The 17,195-nt window shown below is 37.1% G+C and overlaps 1 protein-coding gene across 1 annotated transcript in view; it reads left to right on the forward strand.

Moving 5' to 3' along the window:
• The window catches only part of LOC150087578 (serine/threonine-protein kinase dyf-5-like), a 118,268-nt gene that overhangs the window by 72,388 nt on the left and 28,685 nt on the right, over positions 1 to 17,195 (forward strand). The window contains exons 6-8 of the mRNA XM_090372142.1: positions 9,683 to 9,854; positions 11,391 to 11,558; positions 15,995 to 16,132. Coding sequence (XP_090228268.1) covers positions 9,683 to 9,854; positions 11,391 to 11,558; positions 15,995 to 16,132 — 478 coding nt within the window. The remainder of the gene's footprint in view (positions 1 to 9,682; positions 9,855 to 11,390; positions 11,559 to 15,994; positions 16,133 to 17,195) is intronic.

A 17,195-nucleotide genomic window follows, 5' to 3' on the forward strand; every position in this document is an offset into this window, starting at 1 on the left:
TGCATCCAGTTCTTTTGTGACTGCATCATAGTATCCAATCAAGTTGGTCAGGCAAGACTTCCCCTTAACAAAACCATGCTGTGTCTGAGCTATAACTGAAGTCTTGTCTAAATGATCCTGCAGTGCGTCTTTAACCAGTGCCTCCATTAATTTTCCTGGAACAGAAGTCAAGCTCACAGGTCTATAATTACTTGTGTCAGCCTTTGATCCTCCTTTGTGAATTGGGGTCACATTTGCACATTTCCAGTCTATGGGTACCTCCCCTGAGTCCAAGGAAGCTCTCATAATTATGGCTAAGGGTTTGCTTACTTCCTTTGCTGCCTCCTTTAATATAACTGGAAAGATCCCATCCACCCCGGGTGCCTTTCTTGTGTTTATCTTCAACAGTTTCTCCTCCACTTTACTCCCAGTTATTTCAAGATTCTGTAACTTACTGCTAGAGTTGAATACACCTCTGGCATTCCCCTCGCTGAATAACTCCTCATGTGTGAATGTCGATGCAAAATATTCATTTAGTTTGTTAGCCACCTGAGCAGGATCATCAACACTTGACCCATCAATATCAAGTGGACCAATCTGATTCATCCCTTTCCTTCTAGAGTTTACATAAGTAAAGAACTCTTTGCTGTTTTTCTTTGCATCCCTTGCCAAGGATTTCTCGTAATCTGCCTTCGCCTGCCTAACCTCCTTTGTAACTTGGTTGCATATCAACTTGTATCTATCATAGGCTTCTGTGTCATGTGTTAATTTGTAAGTATCCCATGCATTTTTCTTCTCTGCCATATGCCTCATTAGTTCATCTGACATCCATTTTGGCCTAAACCTTGAACAATATTTCTTAGTTGGTATGTAAAGCCTAGTAGCTTCCAAGATAAGTTCTTTGAATGCTTCCCATTTTGAATTTGCTGTTGGTAACATCATCAGTTGGTCCCACTGTATAGAATTTAAATACTGTCTCAGTCCATCGTAGTCGCCTTTACGGAAGCAATAACCCTTCCCTTTACCCCTAATGGTAGTTACCTCTTTGAGTAAATCCCACTTCAGCACACTGTGATCACTGCCACCTAGTGGTTCGTTTATCTGCAGATTCTTAATGCATGAAGAATCACTGCTGATAATCAAATCAAGAGTATTACTCCCTCTAGTTGCCTCCCGAACATGCTGATGTAGAAAACAATCATCCAATAAATCCACAAAAGCCCTGCTAGTGTGTGAGTATCCAGCCCCCAAATTCCAGTCAATATCTGGGAAATTAAAATCTCCCATTATAAGACACTCTGATTTACTGGCCCACTCTATTTCCCTGTACAGTTCCTTATTATACTCATCAGAGTCATTAGGCCTATAGCACACTCCTACTCTCAATTTTGATCTCCCAATGCTTATGTCACACCAAACTGACTCCACACTGCACTGTCCAGCGATGTCGACTGGCTTCACTTCCTTGGTTTTTATGTGTTTCTTAACTAATAGCATAACACCTCCCCCCTTCCTATCCTGTCTATCCTTTCTGTAGACGTTGTACTCCCCAAATTGCAGTTCCGCATCCCTTATATCTGTGTGACACCACGTCTCTGATATCCCAACAATATCTGCCTTCGATGTTTTGAGCAATACCTCAAATTCATCAAATTTATTTACTAAACTCCTAGCATTGGTGTACACGCAAGTATACCTGCACCTGTTTCTATTCTTAGCTACCCTAACACAACCCATGTTTTATCTTCAATAAAATTAGTTAAAGTCTTTCCATTTCAATCCTAATAGCCGGCCTAGCCCTAGTTGCTTGCAGTGGAACAGCTAACTTTCCCGCTGCTAAAATTAATTCTTTATTTTTTTATAATTGTTCTTATAGTTAAACTTGCAAGTCCTAAATTATGGCACACATCCGCTTGTCGTTGACCGGAATCTATTCGCTTCAAAACGTCTAATTTAATTTTCAAATTCAGTCTTTTTCTTACATTTATAGTCTTCGTCCTGCGCCCAGACATTAGTTGCTTTTTCATTCTTATTGGCCATTATTAACAATTCGAAAATGTAACTGCATTGGTTTCATTAATTATGATACAATGTTCAAGTAAACTGTTTGTTATGCACAATGTCTAATACTGTACTGAGCAATGATTAGACTTCAGATAAATGCATATAACGCAAATATTACATGCAATATACGGGTTCATTTTTTTAAATGTTGATCTGAACTACGTAACAAGTCACTGTACTGTGAGAAAATTTCACTGAGCGTGGGAAAATTTCTCAAGTCGTCGTGGGAAACGTTTTAATGCTGTTTTGCTATTCATTTTCAAGCTATGGACTCTATCAAATGAAACAATTTCATTAAATATGTCAAAAATGCAATCTGTAAAAGAGCGTTATAGTGATCTGTGACAGCGTTATAGTCAGATACGGGTTATAATATAAGAATAGCGTTATAGCGAATCAGCGTAAAGCGAACCACGTTATAACGGGGGTCTGCTGTATATATTTGTTGTCAAATAATTTTCTTTACGTCGCTTTATGCTTTACATAGTTTGATCAACATAAGGATGGTTATGCTTCCACTAAAGCCTGATGGCTAGTATTTGGCATCAAGGCATGAGCTTATATTCAACTTAGAGACACATACTTTAATCCGTGGTTCTGGCTAAGTTGCTGATTTTTTTTTTTTTTTTTAATTATTTATGTCACCTTGACAACTTAATCCACCACATATTTAAAAATCTGAGACAAAGCTATCAGCTTCTCATCAGCTGGCAAGTGGTTTCTTGTAGCCAATGTATACCAACTGTAAATAATATATCTGGGTGAAAAGTCAAGCAGTGTATAAAAGTAAACTTCCATTAAAATGCACTAGTCCCGATGTGTCCCAACTGTTGTAGCTGCCTTTAACCCATAGAACTAGGGATATTTTAAATTTCACGTTGAAATATCCTCCTATGGTCCTATAATATTGTACTGCCTAGGGCAAACACATCCAGTTCTAGAGAATGAAAGGCACATATGATTGTTATGCGTTTAAGCAGAAGTTTTACTTCCACTTATTGCTTGGTTGTTCACTTAGACAATAACACATTATTCACAGTTCAGCATACATTTGATAATAGATATTAACTGATGAGAAATCTCTAGCTGTAAAACAGCTGCCTTGGCAGTGACCATGGGTTTTAAATGTATTCATCTGTTCAAGCAGTGTTATATAATTTTTGGAATACTGTGTTCAAGTGTGAAGACCGCACCTAAAAAAAAGACATTGAGCTTCTTGAAAGGATCCGGAGATGGGTAACTCACCTGGTGAGATTGGCAAAAGGATGTCCTTATGAGGAAATACTTCGAATATGTGGGTTGCACAGCTTGGAAACTAGGCACTTTTAGAGGTGACCTGATTGAGGTGTTTAAGGCTCTGAGAGGCAATAGTAAAATGAATGAGGATGAAATTTTCATGGTTATAAATGATTCTAGAACTAGGGGCCATAAATTCAAGTTACGTGGAGAGATGTTTAGACTGGATTACAGGATGTTTTATTTTAGCAAGCGAGTTATAAATTACTGGAATAAGTTACCTACATGGGTGGTAGAGGCTGACAGTTCGGGGAAATTCAAAGGTCAGCTATAGTTAACTTATGGGAGGAGTGAAATGCATAGGTTGTCTATTTCCTTTTTTCTTATTATTATTTATTAATTATTTATTTAATTTTATTATTATTATTATTATTTGGCTGATGCAGCATAAGCCTTTGGCTTCCTTGCACTGTATGGCCATTACTAATACTAAAACAAATATTACTAATTTAAAACAATATTAGCAACTTTGGCAGAACTGTGGAAATACCATAGATAATAAGATGACTCCAAGTGTCATCACAGAGTGTTTTCCAATGTTAAGTAGGCCTTCTTTTGTGTTGATTATATTATATTATGGTGAATAGTGAGGCTACAATTATTATCATGTTATTTTCTTCAAATACAAAGTGTTGGTGGAAAACTTAAAAAAAAAAAAAAAAAAAAAAGTTATTTTGAAATTTTTAGGGAATTTATTTATTTTTAATGTTGGTCTCAAAAAGGAAAGGTGCTAGAACCTGTAGTACTTTGGTACTGAGTATGGGAAAAGACAAAAGATGCTTATTAACATGGTCTTGAATTTCTGCAGGTTGTAATTTTCAGGATGTGTATATGTGAAGGAAGGTTATTTTAAAGGACAGACGTGAAAAGGATAAATAAATATGATGAAATGTTAGTTACCTTCATCCTTAATGGGTAGAAATACAGGTGCCAATTCAGAACAGCACTCCCAGAAATATCTATATAAAAAAGCATGCAACAGAAACTGAACATCTGTGTGATTGTAAGAAACCCGTCTTTGAGAGAGAGATTGTAAGAAACCTGTCTTTGATTAACCAGACTGTTCTCCTTTGAATTGAGTCTAGGAACAGAACGAAAGAAAGGTTGTGGGGGTTACCACCCAAGATGTGGAAACCATATTCCAAGGTAGGGCAAATTTGAGATTTATACTAAAACTCCCACAAGTACAACTACTTAATAATGATGTTTCTGGATCTGTATTGACCACGTTATCAGGCCCAATACAGGAAAAAAAAGAAACCAGAAATATGTGGGGGGGGGGGGCTAATTTTACTTTTGACTTTTAAGAATTATCATGTGATATCTGTTTTTCAATGCAAATTCTAATAATTTGTCCAAACCTATAAATTTGTCCAAACTTTCAAACTACAATGGCGGTTCAATAAAGAATCGCCCTGACCTAGCTGCAGAGGTGCTAGCCTGTTGATTCTTGGCACAGGTTTTAGTCCTTCTCTACATCGCCACTGTGCAGATTTACACATTTTTCCCATTGACGGATGAGGCTACAGATACCGTTTTTGTAGAAGTGGTGTGGTTGGTCTTTGAACCATGACACTGTTGCAGAAATGAGTGTCTCGTCATCAGGGAAGTGGACCCCCCGAAGAAATGATTTGAGGGAAGGAAACAAGAAGTCCAATGGTGCAAGGATGGGTGAGTAGGCTGGATGGGGCAGTATTTCATATCCACAAGTGTGGATATGCACAATGTCTTGAAGACATTGCCCATGCATATCCACAAGTGTGGATATGCATGGTCTTGAAGCATTCTCACACCTTTGGACAGCATGCCACACCTACATGTTTTGATTTTCTCCCATAATTTTGTGAGTAAGTTGGCACAATAGGCACCTTTAATTGTTCTACCTTTCGGCAGGTAATCAGTCATTATTACACCCTTCTCATCCCAAAACACAGTCAGCAAGACCTTTCCTGCTGGTGCTTGGATCCTTGCCTTCTTGGGGGGTGGGGAACCATGATGTCACCATTCCACGGACTGCTTTTTACTTTCAGGGTTGAAATGGTGTATCCAACTTTCATCCTGAGTGATTAGATGAGAGAAAAAGTCTTCCTCATTTTTTGGCACAGGGCTAACAACTCTTGTGATTTCTGTTGTCGATCAGCCTTCTGGAAACCAGTCAATAATCGGGGAATCCATCTTGCACTCAATTTCCGTAAATGGAGTTAGTCATGAAGGACTGTTTCAACAGAGTCCACACCAATCTTCACCTCCTGGGACCATTCACTACAGATATCCAGCGATCTTCCATGATTAACAACTCCACTTTTCTGATCGTGCTGTCATCAATGGCCGAATGAGGACAACCTGGAATGGGCTCAAATTCTGCGGATATCCGACCACACCCCTAAACTGTCTATGCCAATGCTTCACAATGCCATAGGATGGGGCTTCATTCTTATATGGCCGACCGGGCTAGCCGAGTGGGTCAAGTACCTGCCCGGCAACCCAAAGGTCACGGGTTCGATTCCCGCCTCGGGCTTGGGTCAAAGTACTGCAAAAACCTTGGGAGGTGCAATATGGCCACAGAAGCCGATGCGCCAACAACTACCAAATCAAAAAAAAAAAAAAAAAAAAATCATTCATATATACAGCAGTCATCTCCTCGTGGATTTCTTTAAGAGATTTCCCCTTCAAGAAAAGATACCGAATTGCAGCTCTGACTTCAACTTTGTCCATGATGCTGCTACTTCACACGTTCAGCTCTGTAAGAGAAAAACAAATTAAGACACAGGGCTGAAATTTTACACCTTTAGTACAGAGATATGTATGATGCTACACACAATATCATGACTCTGTGATATGTGTAAGTAGATGAGGGCGATTCTTTATTGAACCACCCTCATGCCTACTTCCACAATACTAGTTGGAAGTTCATTCCAACAGTCATTTACTCTCTGGTTGAATGTGAATTTCTTCATTTGTCCACCACCCTTTTATAATGTGAATTTATGTCCCCTTATATGGGTCATCTGAAAAAGAGTAAAGATACCAACAGCATTTAATTTACTTAACTCTTTTAAAGCCTAAGATGACTTTGCTTATTGGAGGCTTGAAGTGGTGAAACCCATGTTTAGTCTCTAGAGCAAAGTTTCCGGCATCCCCTTCCCCCCATACTTCTCCTTCAACCCCTGCACGGTACTAAGTACTATAGGTTTTGATACCTTTCGTGTTTGGGGTTTTCATAAAAAAAAAAAAAAAAAAAAAAAAATTAGGGCTAAAACCTCAAGCTGCGAGCAAATTTAGACTATGTATATATTAAGTGCAATAGCATCATTAATACACAGCCATTTCTGAATAAACAGAATATTTATAGGCAGCATCGTTTTAAGATATATCTCATATTGTGAATACCTTCACAACGAGTTGCCATGATATTGCACTACTTTGAATAAGTAACGCTTCACCTAAGAAGAAGACTAATGTTACTTATTCTCAGATAGGTACCACCACCCAGACGGCACCATTTTGAAATATGGTATGGGATAAAGTTCTCGGTTGTCCTTATACTATCCCTATTAGACTTAGAAAAGAGATGAAGATATGGGAAGGTGATAGTAGGAGAGGTAGAGGAAGGAAATGCTGTAGAAGGAAGAAAGGCACAGTTGCTCCTTCAACTCGCACTCAAAGCTCATATATTCCTCGAATAGGCAACGCTTCAGCAGTAAAGAAGACTGTTGTTACCTATTCGAGGAAACTCAGCTCTTCAACTCATACTCAAAGCTCATATATTCCTCAAATAGGCAACTCTTCCCCAATATACAAGATTGTTGTTACCTATTCGAGGAAACTCAGTGGCCATCAGCCCCCCCCCCCCCCAAGATGGCACCGTTTCAGGGCTATTTTGTATTTGTGTGGGATAATAACTCGACTATCCAGTTGTCCCTATTAGACTTAGAAAAGCAAAAAGGTAGAGGGAAAGTAATAGTAGGAGTGGAAGAGGAAAAGAAACGGTGTAGAAGAATGAAAGGGACAGTAACTCCTTCAACTCACACCACTCAAAAACTCATAAACTCCTCAAATAAGCAACGCTTCCCCAGTGGAGAAGGCTGTTGTTACCTATTCTTGGAAACTCCGGACATCATCAGGCTCCTCCTGGTGCCATTTCAGGGCTATTTGGCCCTTCTTCGGTGGGTGGGTAGGTACCCAAGTGATGTAATGATGGCAAAACAGTTATGAAGTATAACTCCACAATATGAGAGATGCCTGATGGTGTATGATGTATTTAGACTAAGATGCATTTAGGGCTAAAGCCTCAAGCTGCGAGCAAATTTAGACTATGTATATATTAAGTGCAACAGCATCATTAATAGGGCGCCTCCGTAGCCAGGTGGGAAGGAGCAGCGGTGCGTAGCACACGCTTCTTGATTAGACCGGGGTTCGAGCCCGTCACCACCAAATACGGAAGATGCGGAAAGGTCAGGAAATGACCACCGCATCTCCCGGAGCAATATGGCCTTAGTTGCTAATGCTCCTAAAAACCAAATAACAAACAATAACAAGCATCATTAATACACAGCCATTTCTGAATAAACAGAATATTTATAAGGCGGCATCGTGAAGGTATTCACAATATGAGATATATCTTAAAACGATGCCGCCTTATAAATATTCTGTTTATTCAGAAATGGCTGTGTATTAATGATGCTGTTGCACTTAATATATACATAGTCTCTTTTAAAGCCTTAAATGCTTCAATTGGGGTAACTATTCAGATGCCTAGTTTGTTGTAAAATTAGCAGAAAGTATACTCTATGAATGTTACAAAAAGCAGAGTATACTGTGCATGTTAATCAAATTCCAGAAGGTATACGGCATATACCCGTATATGCCGTATTTCAGTGTTTCAAAAACCAGAACGTATATGCTATTTACCTTAAAAAATCCAGAGTGTATACTACAGCCCTGCTCTTTAGTGCCCCTGATTATATTTGTTTCTCTTCTCTGCACTCTTTCCAGCAGATCCATTCCCTTACTAAAATGACTTTTACAAACCTGTATGTAATATTCTTGATGTGGTCTTATCATTCCTTTATACTTAAAAATGATCACTTCTTTATGCTTGCTGCAAAGTTCATGTATGTCATTTACGGAACTACAGGAATTCTTGCAGTCTGTTTGCGCTGCCCAGAGAACTTCATGGCAGACTACAATTACCCCTTGGGCTTTTTCTTTATCAATTACTTCTATCCGAATGTAGTACATTGCATTTATCAATGTTTCACCTCATTTGTCACTTTTCAGTCCATCTTCTTAATTTATCTGTGTCTTGTTTGAATGGTATACTCTGATTTCATTATCTCCAGCAAACTTAGACATCACACTTGAAATTCCTATGTCAATATCATTAATAAATGTTAAAAACAGTAAGGAGGGGACCCCCTAACTCCAATGCCTGGATCTTCCTGGACTCACCACAGTCCAGGAAGATCCATGGCCATCTTTAATTGCCCTTTGTCTTCTACCACATAGCTATACATTTATCCATAGTAGTTTGTTTGTTTGTTATTTGGTTTTTAGGAGCATTAGCAACTAAGGCCATATTGCTCCGGAGATATGCAGCAGTGGTGATTCCCTGACCTTTCCGCATCCTCTGTATTTGGTGGTCATGGGCTCGAACCCCGGCCTAATCAAGAAGCACATGCTACGCACTGCTGCTCCTGCCCACCTGGCTATGGAGGTGCCGTCCATAGTAGTAGTAACATTTCCCCTAATGCCACATTGCTCTAAGTATGTCATGTGAAGATAATTCTCTGTATCCAGTTCCTTTGTGATGGCATCATAGATTTCTCTTTAACATATCCATGCTATGATAACTTTATATTCCACTCCTATCAAGATGGTTTGAAATCTATATAATCGTGAACACGTGTTTATGTAGATTCCACATTTGAATGCAGCCTGCTCGTTCCTTATTATTATTATTAGCCATATGGTGCAAGGAAGCCTGAGGCTTATACTGCACCAACCAAAAAAAAAAAAAAAATTCTGAATTACCCCGAGAGAGAGAGAGAGAGAGAGAGAGAGAGAGAGAGAGAGAGAGAGAGAAGGGAATCACCAAGAAAGAGAAGAATGATGATATCCAGCTCAGGACCCTGGGTGTGGCAAGTCCATACTCACCAGATGTGAGCCCCTAGGGTTATACAGAAATATGCCTTAGAATATAGCCTCTTTATGACCAACCTGTACTTTCAGTTACAATATTTTTTTCTCCTTAATTTTGCCTTTCAGAATTGTTGTGTATCTTATACTAAAAAAAAATGTAATTTCAGCTTTGTGATATAGCAAGCTTTCTTTCATATTTCAGGTATCGTGCTCCAGAAGTATTGCTACGATCCACAAACTATAGTTCACCAATAGATATTTGGGCAGTAGGCTGTATAATGGCAGAACTATATACTCTGCAACCCTTGTTTCCTGGAAGAAGTGAAATTGATCAGATATTCAGGATATGCTCTGTACTTGGAACTCCAGACAAGGTAAGTAAAATGATTGGATTGAAAGTGAAAGAGCAGATATTTGAATCTACTCTTAAATAATTATACAGCAAATATTTGAATCGCCTTAATAAGGCATGACTATTGCTTAATGGTTTTCAGGTACAAAGATAAGCATACCACTTGATATTTAAAAATATTGTTATATATTTATATTCTTTCTATCTTGTAATCCTCTCTATATGACTGTCTTGACATATAAATGAGTATATGTTTATGTATTAATTCTCTCTTATAGTTTTCATTTCATTAGAGGTATTTTACAGCAATATTTAAATTATATTAAAAGTCTAATAAAATTATATCTATTTAATAATTTTTTATTAGATTTTTTATATAATTTGCAATAATATTTTTTAGTTTATCTTGTATTGTAAATACACATCTCTGGGTGCCTTACATTGTACACTGCCTTCCAAAGTATCCAGACACCCTTTTTTCTTCAGTTGGACCTACCTGAATAATCAAGTGACTCAAATCAGTATATAAGGAATGCACATGAATCACACAAGTAAGTTGTGGTGCTCACACACATTCTTTATATATATTGGTCATATATCAGAGAACCAAGCTGACCGGTGGAGGGGGGGGGGGCTGTTATCATCAGATGTTATTGCTGGTTTATTGATTTGTGTAATTGCTGATATCGAATGCTATCCAAAATTGATTGTTAGTGATGTTATCATGAAATGCAAGCATGATAGTATACTACCACTATGCAGCAATGCGCAGGAAGGCCATGGATGTTCACTCCATGTGACCAGAGGGTAATTGTAAGATTAGTAATCTTGTCAGACATCCATCCCTTCAAAACATAAACCAGGAGTTTAAGGTGCCAACAGTGGTTTCAGAGGTTGAGATCTGTATGAACACACTGTATGGAGCTCCGCAGCCTCAGTTTTCATGGGAGAACATTGCCAACCAACCACATTTAGCAGTCTCACTTTGCATGTTGCAATGAATTCCATAATTTGCTATAGTGCAGTGGAAATCAGTCATATGGATGAACATACAAAAATTGGAATGGCTAGTGTAGAATCCCAATTTGAACCCTACAGAATGAACTGGGACATCAGGTGAGAGCCAGACCAACATATTTCACATTGGTAGCCTAAACTGGTCACTATTCTGCAGGAAGAGTGGAGGACTATATTCATTGCAGTCTGTTCATTTGGTGAACAGCCTGCCCAGGAAGGTGTGTCTTAGCGGCTAAAGGGAGTGCGGGACTGACATGCTATTGAAGTCAGTGTGAAATTGACGTGTGTCCAGCTACTTTTTGTAGGGTAGTGTATAAGCATTATGCAATGCTATTTTGAATAATGCATCTAGAAACCTTCAGAAAATAGTGTTGTTGTATATGATGTGTGTCGTATTATAGGTTAATTTAACTATAGGAAGTGCACATTGAAATTTTATCTTTGCTGTGATCATAAAAAATAATCTAATCAGTTTACTTCTATCCATCTATGTGAAAACTGCAGATTACATGCAATTTTTTTATTATATTTCCTTTGAAAGAGGGAATGGCCCGAAGGTTATCAGTTAGCTCTGGCAATGAATTTTCGTTTTCCTCAGTTCTCAGAAATGCCTCTTCACAGCATAGTGTCTAATGCAAGTAAAGATGGAATAGCAATTCTCAAGGATTTTTTAAGATGGAATCCAGCAAAACGACCAAATGCTGTACAGGTAAGAATGTGAAAAAATGTGCTTCTAATGAAGAGAATCTCTCATCTTTTATTTAATTTTATTTAATAAGGAATATTTAAACAAGCATTTTAACTAACTGAAACCAATTGTATCCCTCAAGGATTTTTTATTCACTTAAACTTTGCAATTTTAAATTCTTCCAGTGAACATGGATTTAATACGTACAATTCCACATGATTTAGGAAACTTGGAAATGCCAAATATCAACTGTGTGGTGTAGATTTATAGTGAAATTCAGCATTAGTGTTACTAATGCAATGATTCTAGAACTAGGAGTCATAAATTCAAATTACAGGTAAGAAATTTAGGCTGGATTGTATAATTCAGCCTAAATTTCCTAAAAGTTTCTTTTAGTCAGTGAGTTGTTAATTACTGAAATAAGTTTCCTTCATGAGGCTGACAGCTTGGGAAAATTCAATTCAAAGGTCAAGAGGGAAATATATAGGTACCTTCTCTTTTTCTTTTTTTTTGTTTTTTTATGTATTTATTTTTACTTTTATTATTTTTTGTTTATTTTATTATTTATCATTTTTTGGCTGGTACAAACAAACAAAAAAAAGAAGCCTGTGTCTTCTTTGCACTGCAACCAATTCTAATTATACTTTTCCAGTAGCATATTGGAAAAGTAGAATTAGAATTGGCATAACACCTATGCTTTCAGAGTATATGTGTCATGCTCTCTACATATTGCATCGAAGCTTGTAACTGCTTTGGGTACAGTTTACCATTGAGGGGATTATTAGATACAAGTTTCCTTATTGTTTAGCCTCATTGGTCACTTGGTTTTAACCCTGTGACTTATGGTTTTTTGGTCTTCTAAAGAATGTTAATCTTTAACTCTGACTCCTTGGAAGACCTTAAAGTAAACACTATATTGCTGATATCCTGCCTGATTGTCTAGCATACTGCTATTGCAAATACGACTCTTACTTGCCTGATTGTCTTGCATACTACTGTTGGAAATTTAAACCATACTCAAAAAAAGTGAGTATGGTTTAAATTATAAAGAGCAACATATCAAAAAGTTACTTCCTTAATCCTAGTACACCTTACTAGGGCATCCTAACTACAGCAATCAATATCATCCAAACTTATTTCATATTCTAGAATGGGTGGTACTGATCCTGGAGTTAAGATAACCATCAAATTAAAATCAAATTTTAAATTAATGTATTTAGTGTACTCAGATTCTGGAATGGATTTTTAAAATGAATTATTGCTCGTTTTAAAAGTTTCACCTAAAATGATGAAATATACACATATAAAAAAAAAAATAATAAATAAATTGAGGCTGTGTTCCTTGAATTTGTTTAAAACAAGAAATAAAATTAATTAAAAATAAATAATGTAATAAACAAATTCAATTTATGTGACAAATTAATTTTGATTACTGATACAATAAGCACTTTGTTAAACAGATTCTGAAATGAATGCTTGGGCAGAAGGAAAGAGGGTAGCAAATCTATCATTTCCTCTAAGAATCAACAGTCTCTAAATGACTTGTAAACAGAGATTGTCCAAGAAAGTGAATCTTTGTTATTTCAGACATGTTTTCTGAGAAAATTTCTTGAAGATTTTGAGAAATATTTTGCATTCACAAACTACAGGGATGGATATAGTAATATATTGAGGATTTAATGTCAAACAGAGTTAACTACAAAATCATTTTGTAGTGAACATTTTTGTAAGTAACAAAGAAAAAGTCATTTGACATTTTCTTGGTTAATTAATGTTGTTTGACACTAAACCCTCAATATATTGAGGGTTAGTTTGAGGGCATACATACTATATATTGTCATATTTGATACAGAGGACAGCTGCCCCCTCATCAGTTTCCCCCCAGGACCAGCACTCCTGCTACTTTGAACCTTTTGTTTTGCTTTGCTTCTCTGATCTGAGGCATCATTTCTATTCAATTTAATTTTGAATACTTCACTAAAGTAATATTCGTAAATGCACTGGTTATACAGTAATAATACATATTATGCTCTCAAGTTTATTTATGAAATATGTATCTATATATTATGATATCGAGAGTATGTTATACATATTACATTATGTAAAGTCATTGTAAAGTTGTAAGTGAATTATAATAGCTAATAAAATTATCTATTAAAGTCAACCTGTGTGATTCGAACTTTTGAAATGCCTGTTTACCACAATTAAGACACTAGAATTTCCCTATCATGCACTACAGTACAAAGTTACAAGATACGATATTCATGACAAATCACTGATACGAAGGTTCTATGTATATTAAATAGTAAATTACAAAATCTCTAGATAAATTTTAAAATAAACTAATGAATGAACATAACTAGGACTATAAAGCTATTTATAGAATACAATTTAATAAAAAATGGATAAATTTTTGAAATTTGAAATTTTTCAAAAACTTATCTCTTACCAGGAGTTCAGAATTTTTTGATTAGTATGTGGTTACTCTCAAACCACTTCATTCTGTTCGATTAGTTGACCTGTGCTACCTATTTCAAAAGAATTTCGCAAGGGCGATATCCATTAAAGTCCTCTGATAGGCAGTCGCAGTTGTCTAAGAAAGTTATCAAATCATTTGTAGATAAAGAGGTTTTTTGGTGGGAGGTAAATTTAAAATAACGTTTATAGCAGGATAAATGCTTGGTGATGTGCACATAAATTGTTAATATTATTCTAATTATTCTTTCTTCGAATTGGTGAGAGCTAACCCTAAAAAATGTATCTATCAATGTCCACAGTAGTAATTGGATGTCTTTATCACTTTTGCTGTTTTTGTCATTATTATATGTCATTAAAAGTTTCTTTACACTTTAGCTTGAACATATATTTTCAATTGTCATTGCAGAATAAATACAGTATATAATTACTCTGTAATTATAACTATTTATATATGTGTGTATATATACACTAAGTGATCACTGAATTATGACCACTTACCTAATACTTCATAGGGTCCTCCTTTTGCCCTAAGTACAGCAGCTATCCAACATGGCATTGGTTCAACAAGATGTCGGAAGCGTTTAGGAGGTATGGCCACCCAAGCTGTGTTTAATGCAGTCAGCAGTGCAGGTTTGGAGGTGATTGGTGTATCCAGATGCCTGATATGCCTTTCCATAGTGTCCCATAATAACCGGCGCCTCCGTAGCCAGGTGGGAAGGAGCAGCAGTGCGTAGCACACGCTTCTTGATTAGACCGAGGTTCGAGCCCGTCACCACCAAATACGGAGGATGCGGAAAGGTCAGGGAATGACCACCGCATATTCCGGAGCAATATGGCCTTAGTTGCTAATGCTCCTAAAAACCAAAAAAACAACAAAACAACAAACCCATAATAACTCCATAGTGTCCATAACCCCCTCCGAAGGCCAATCGATATGCTGGAAGTCAGAACTGTGTTCCTCAAACCATTCCTGCACAACAAATGCTCGATGGCTCGGCATTCGGGAAAATGTGTAACATATCAGGGTGTATACAGTCAGGGTGTACTGTATACAGGGTGTATATTGTCAGCAAACAGCTGACAATAGCGGAGACCACTGATACGTTGTTCCACATGCACCAGGGGTCCACGTTCCTGCCAGTGAAACATGCCCCACACCATACAACCACTCCATCGGCCTGCACTTTTGATACCATGCATGATGGATGAAGAGCCTCATGTTGTTCATGCCAAATCCATACATGATCATCCACAGTGTGGAGTAAATAACATGACTCATTTGACCAGCACACCTTCTTCCAGTCTTCTAACGTCCAACTTGCATGCCCTTTACACCAGGCGAGTCTTTTACGACGATGAACCCCTTGGTTAGGAGAGGATGCCATAGGGGTCATCTACTGGTATAGCCCATACATGCAAGCATGTGACGCATAGTCATGCCAGATATTGTTCCAGGTTGGGCCATGTTGTATTGGGTAGTCAACTCTTTTCAACAGTGCTGCGCCTGTTCGCCTGTATGAGTCGTTGGACCCAGTGCTGCCCTCTAACATCAACCTTTTGCTGACCTTGGCAGTTTTGCCGTCGGATGTTGTTTGACCATTTTGATGCCAGTCCTGATACACTTTAACTACGGCAGCTCTCAAACACCCCACCAGTTCAGCCATTTGGGAAATCGAGACACCAGCTCGCCGAGCACCCACAATCTGTCCTTTATTAAAGTCCGATAAATTCTTCCTTTTACCCATCACGCTCAAAATTTTACTACCTAGTGAACCACTGACACCTTATCTGTGCTATGTAGGGTGACTAACTCTGCACTCTCATACCTCACGTGGTCAACGGGTTGGATTCAGTTTTCATAGGAGTGGTCATAATTCAGTGATCACTCAGTTATATGTTTATATAAATATAAACATATATATATAAACATATATTTATATGTTTGCATTTATTAAATAAGTTGTATAATATGATTACAGTCTTTGCGCTTAACGTACTTCCAAGTTGGCCAGAAATTGGGAGTTCAAGGCACTCAAGTTCCTTCTGCTGCAGCTCAGCAAAGACAAATTCTTCATGAAAATACAATGAGAGGAAATAAAGATGGTGCTTTCCCTAGGGTATGCAATATAAATTGAACTGTATAAATATCAGTATTGTATAACATTAGGATTATAAAGAGCATATGAGTATAAAAAATATATGCACATATGATATGTCCTCAGAAAAGTGACTTTTATATGAACTACAAATCATCCCATATGTGAGACTATTTATTCCAGGTCAGTATTCTGCACAGCTCATACTGTTCTCTCTCTCCAAAGTCAATAATGATATATTCTGTTACTACAGTACTGTATTAATATATGTGATGCAACTAGGATATGGCAAATAGGATCTTGAACATCAGAAAAATTGTTTTCACAGTGACTTTCCTTGGCATTACACTGCTTTTCAGAGGCAACACTAGAATATGAGGGTTTTGAAATTTTGTCCTCTCAAATATTGGTATACATTTTAAAAAGAATATTAAGAATATATTGACTAAAAGGATTTTATTGGTCGTAATTTTTTTCTCACATTTCAAAAAAATTTTCTGCAAATTTTAAAACAAGACCTGCTTCAGCTTTAAATTGCTGGAGCAAGGGACTGAACTACCCTTTGTTCAAACACATTTTTTTAAACTAGTAAGAAGGATTAACCTTTCAATTGTCATTGTAGTGTACATACAGTATATAATTACTCTGTAATTATAACTATTTCTACGTGTGTGTGTGTGTGTGTGTGTGTGTGTGTGTGTGTGTGTGTGTGTGTGTGTGTGTGTGTGTGTGTGTGTGTGTGTGTGTGTGTGTGTGTGTGTGTGTTTATATGTTAGCTATAATTAGAGATATTATCTTGCCAAAACATTAATTTGTTATTTAGCCATTGTCTCACATGGGAGATAACCTCTTTTTGTGATAACTCTTTTGTTTCAAAGTATTGCAGTACCATTGCAACTTTTGTTATGGTAGAGTTTGCTCTGTTGGCAGCATTAAGAACATTGCATTAACTAAACAGCTTAATCCTGCTGGCCACAACAGGAAAAAAAAAAAAAAAAAAAAAAAACCACCTTAATGCTATATACCATATTTTCTGGACCACAAGAAACCTTTTCTTCCTGGAAAATATTGCCTAAAATTCTCG

The sequence above is a fragment of the Mastigoproctus giganteus genome, chromosome 4 (genome assembly GCF_048544385.1).
Source record: "Mastigoproctus giganteus isolate SK-2022 chromosome 4, ASM4854438v1, whole genome shotgun sequence".
Lineage (NCBI taxonomy): Eukaryota > Metazoa > Arthropoda > Arachnida > Uropygi > Thelyphonidae > Mastigoproctus > Mastigoproctus giganteus.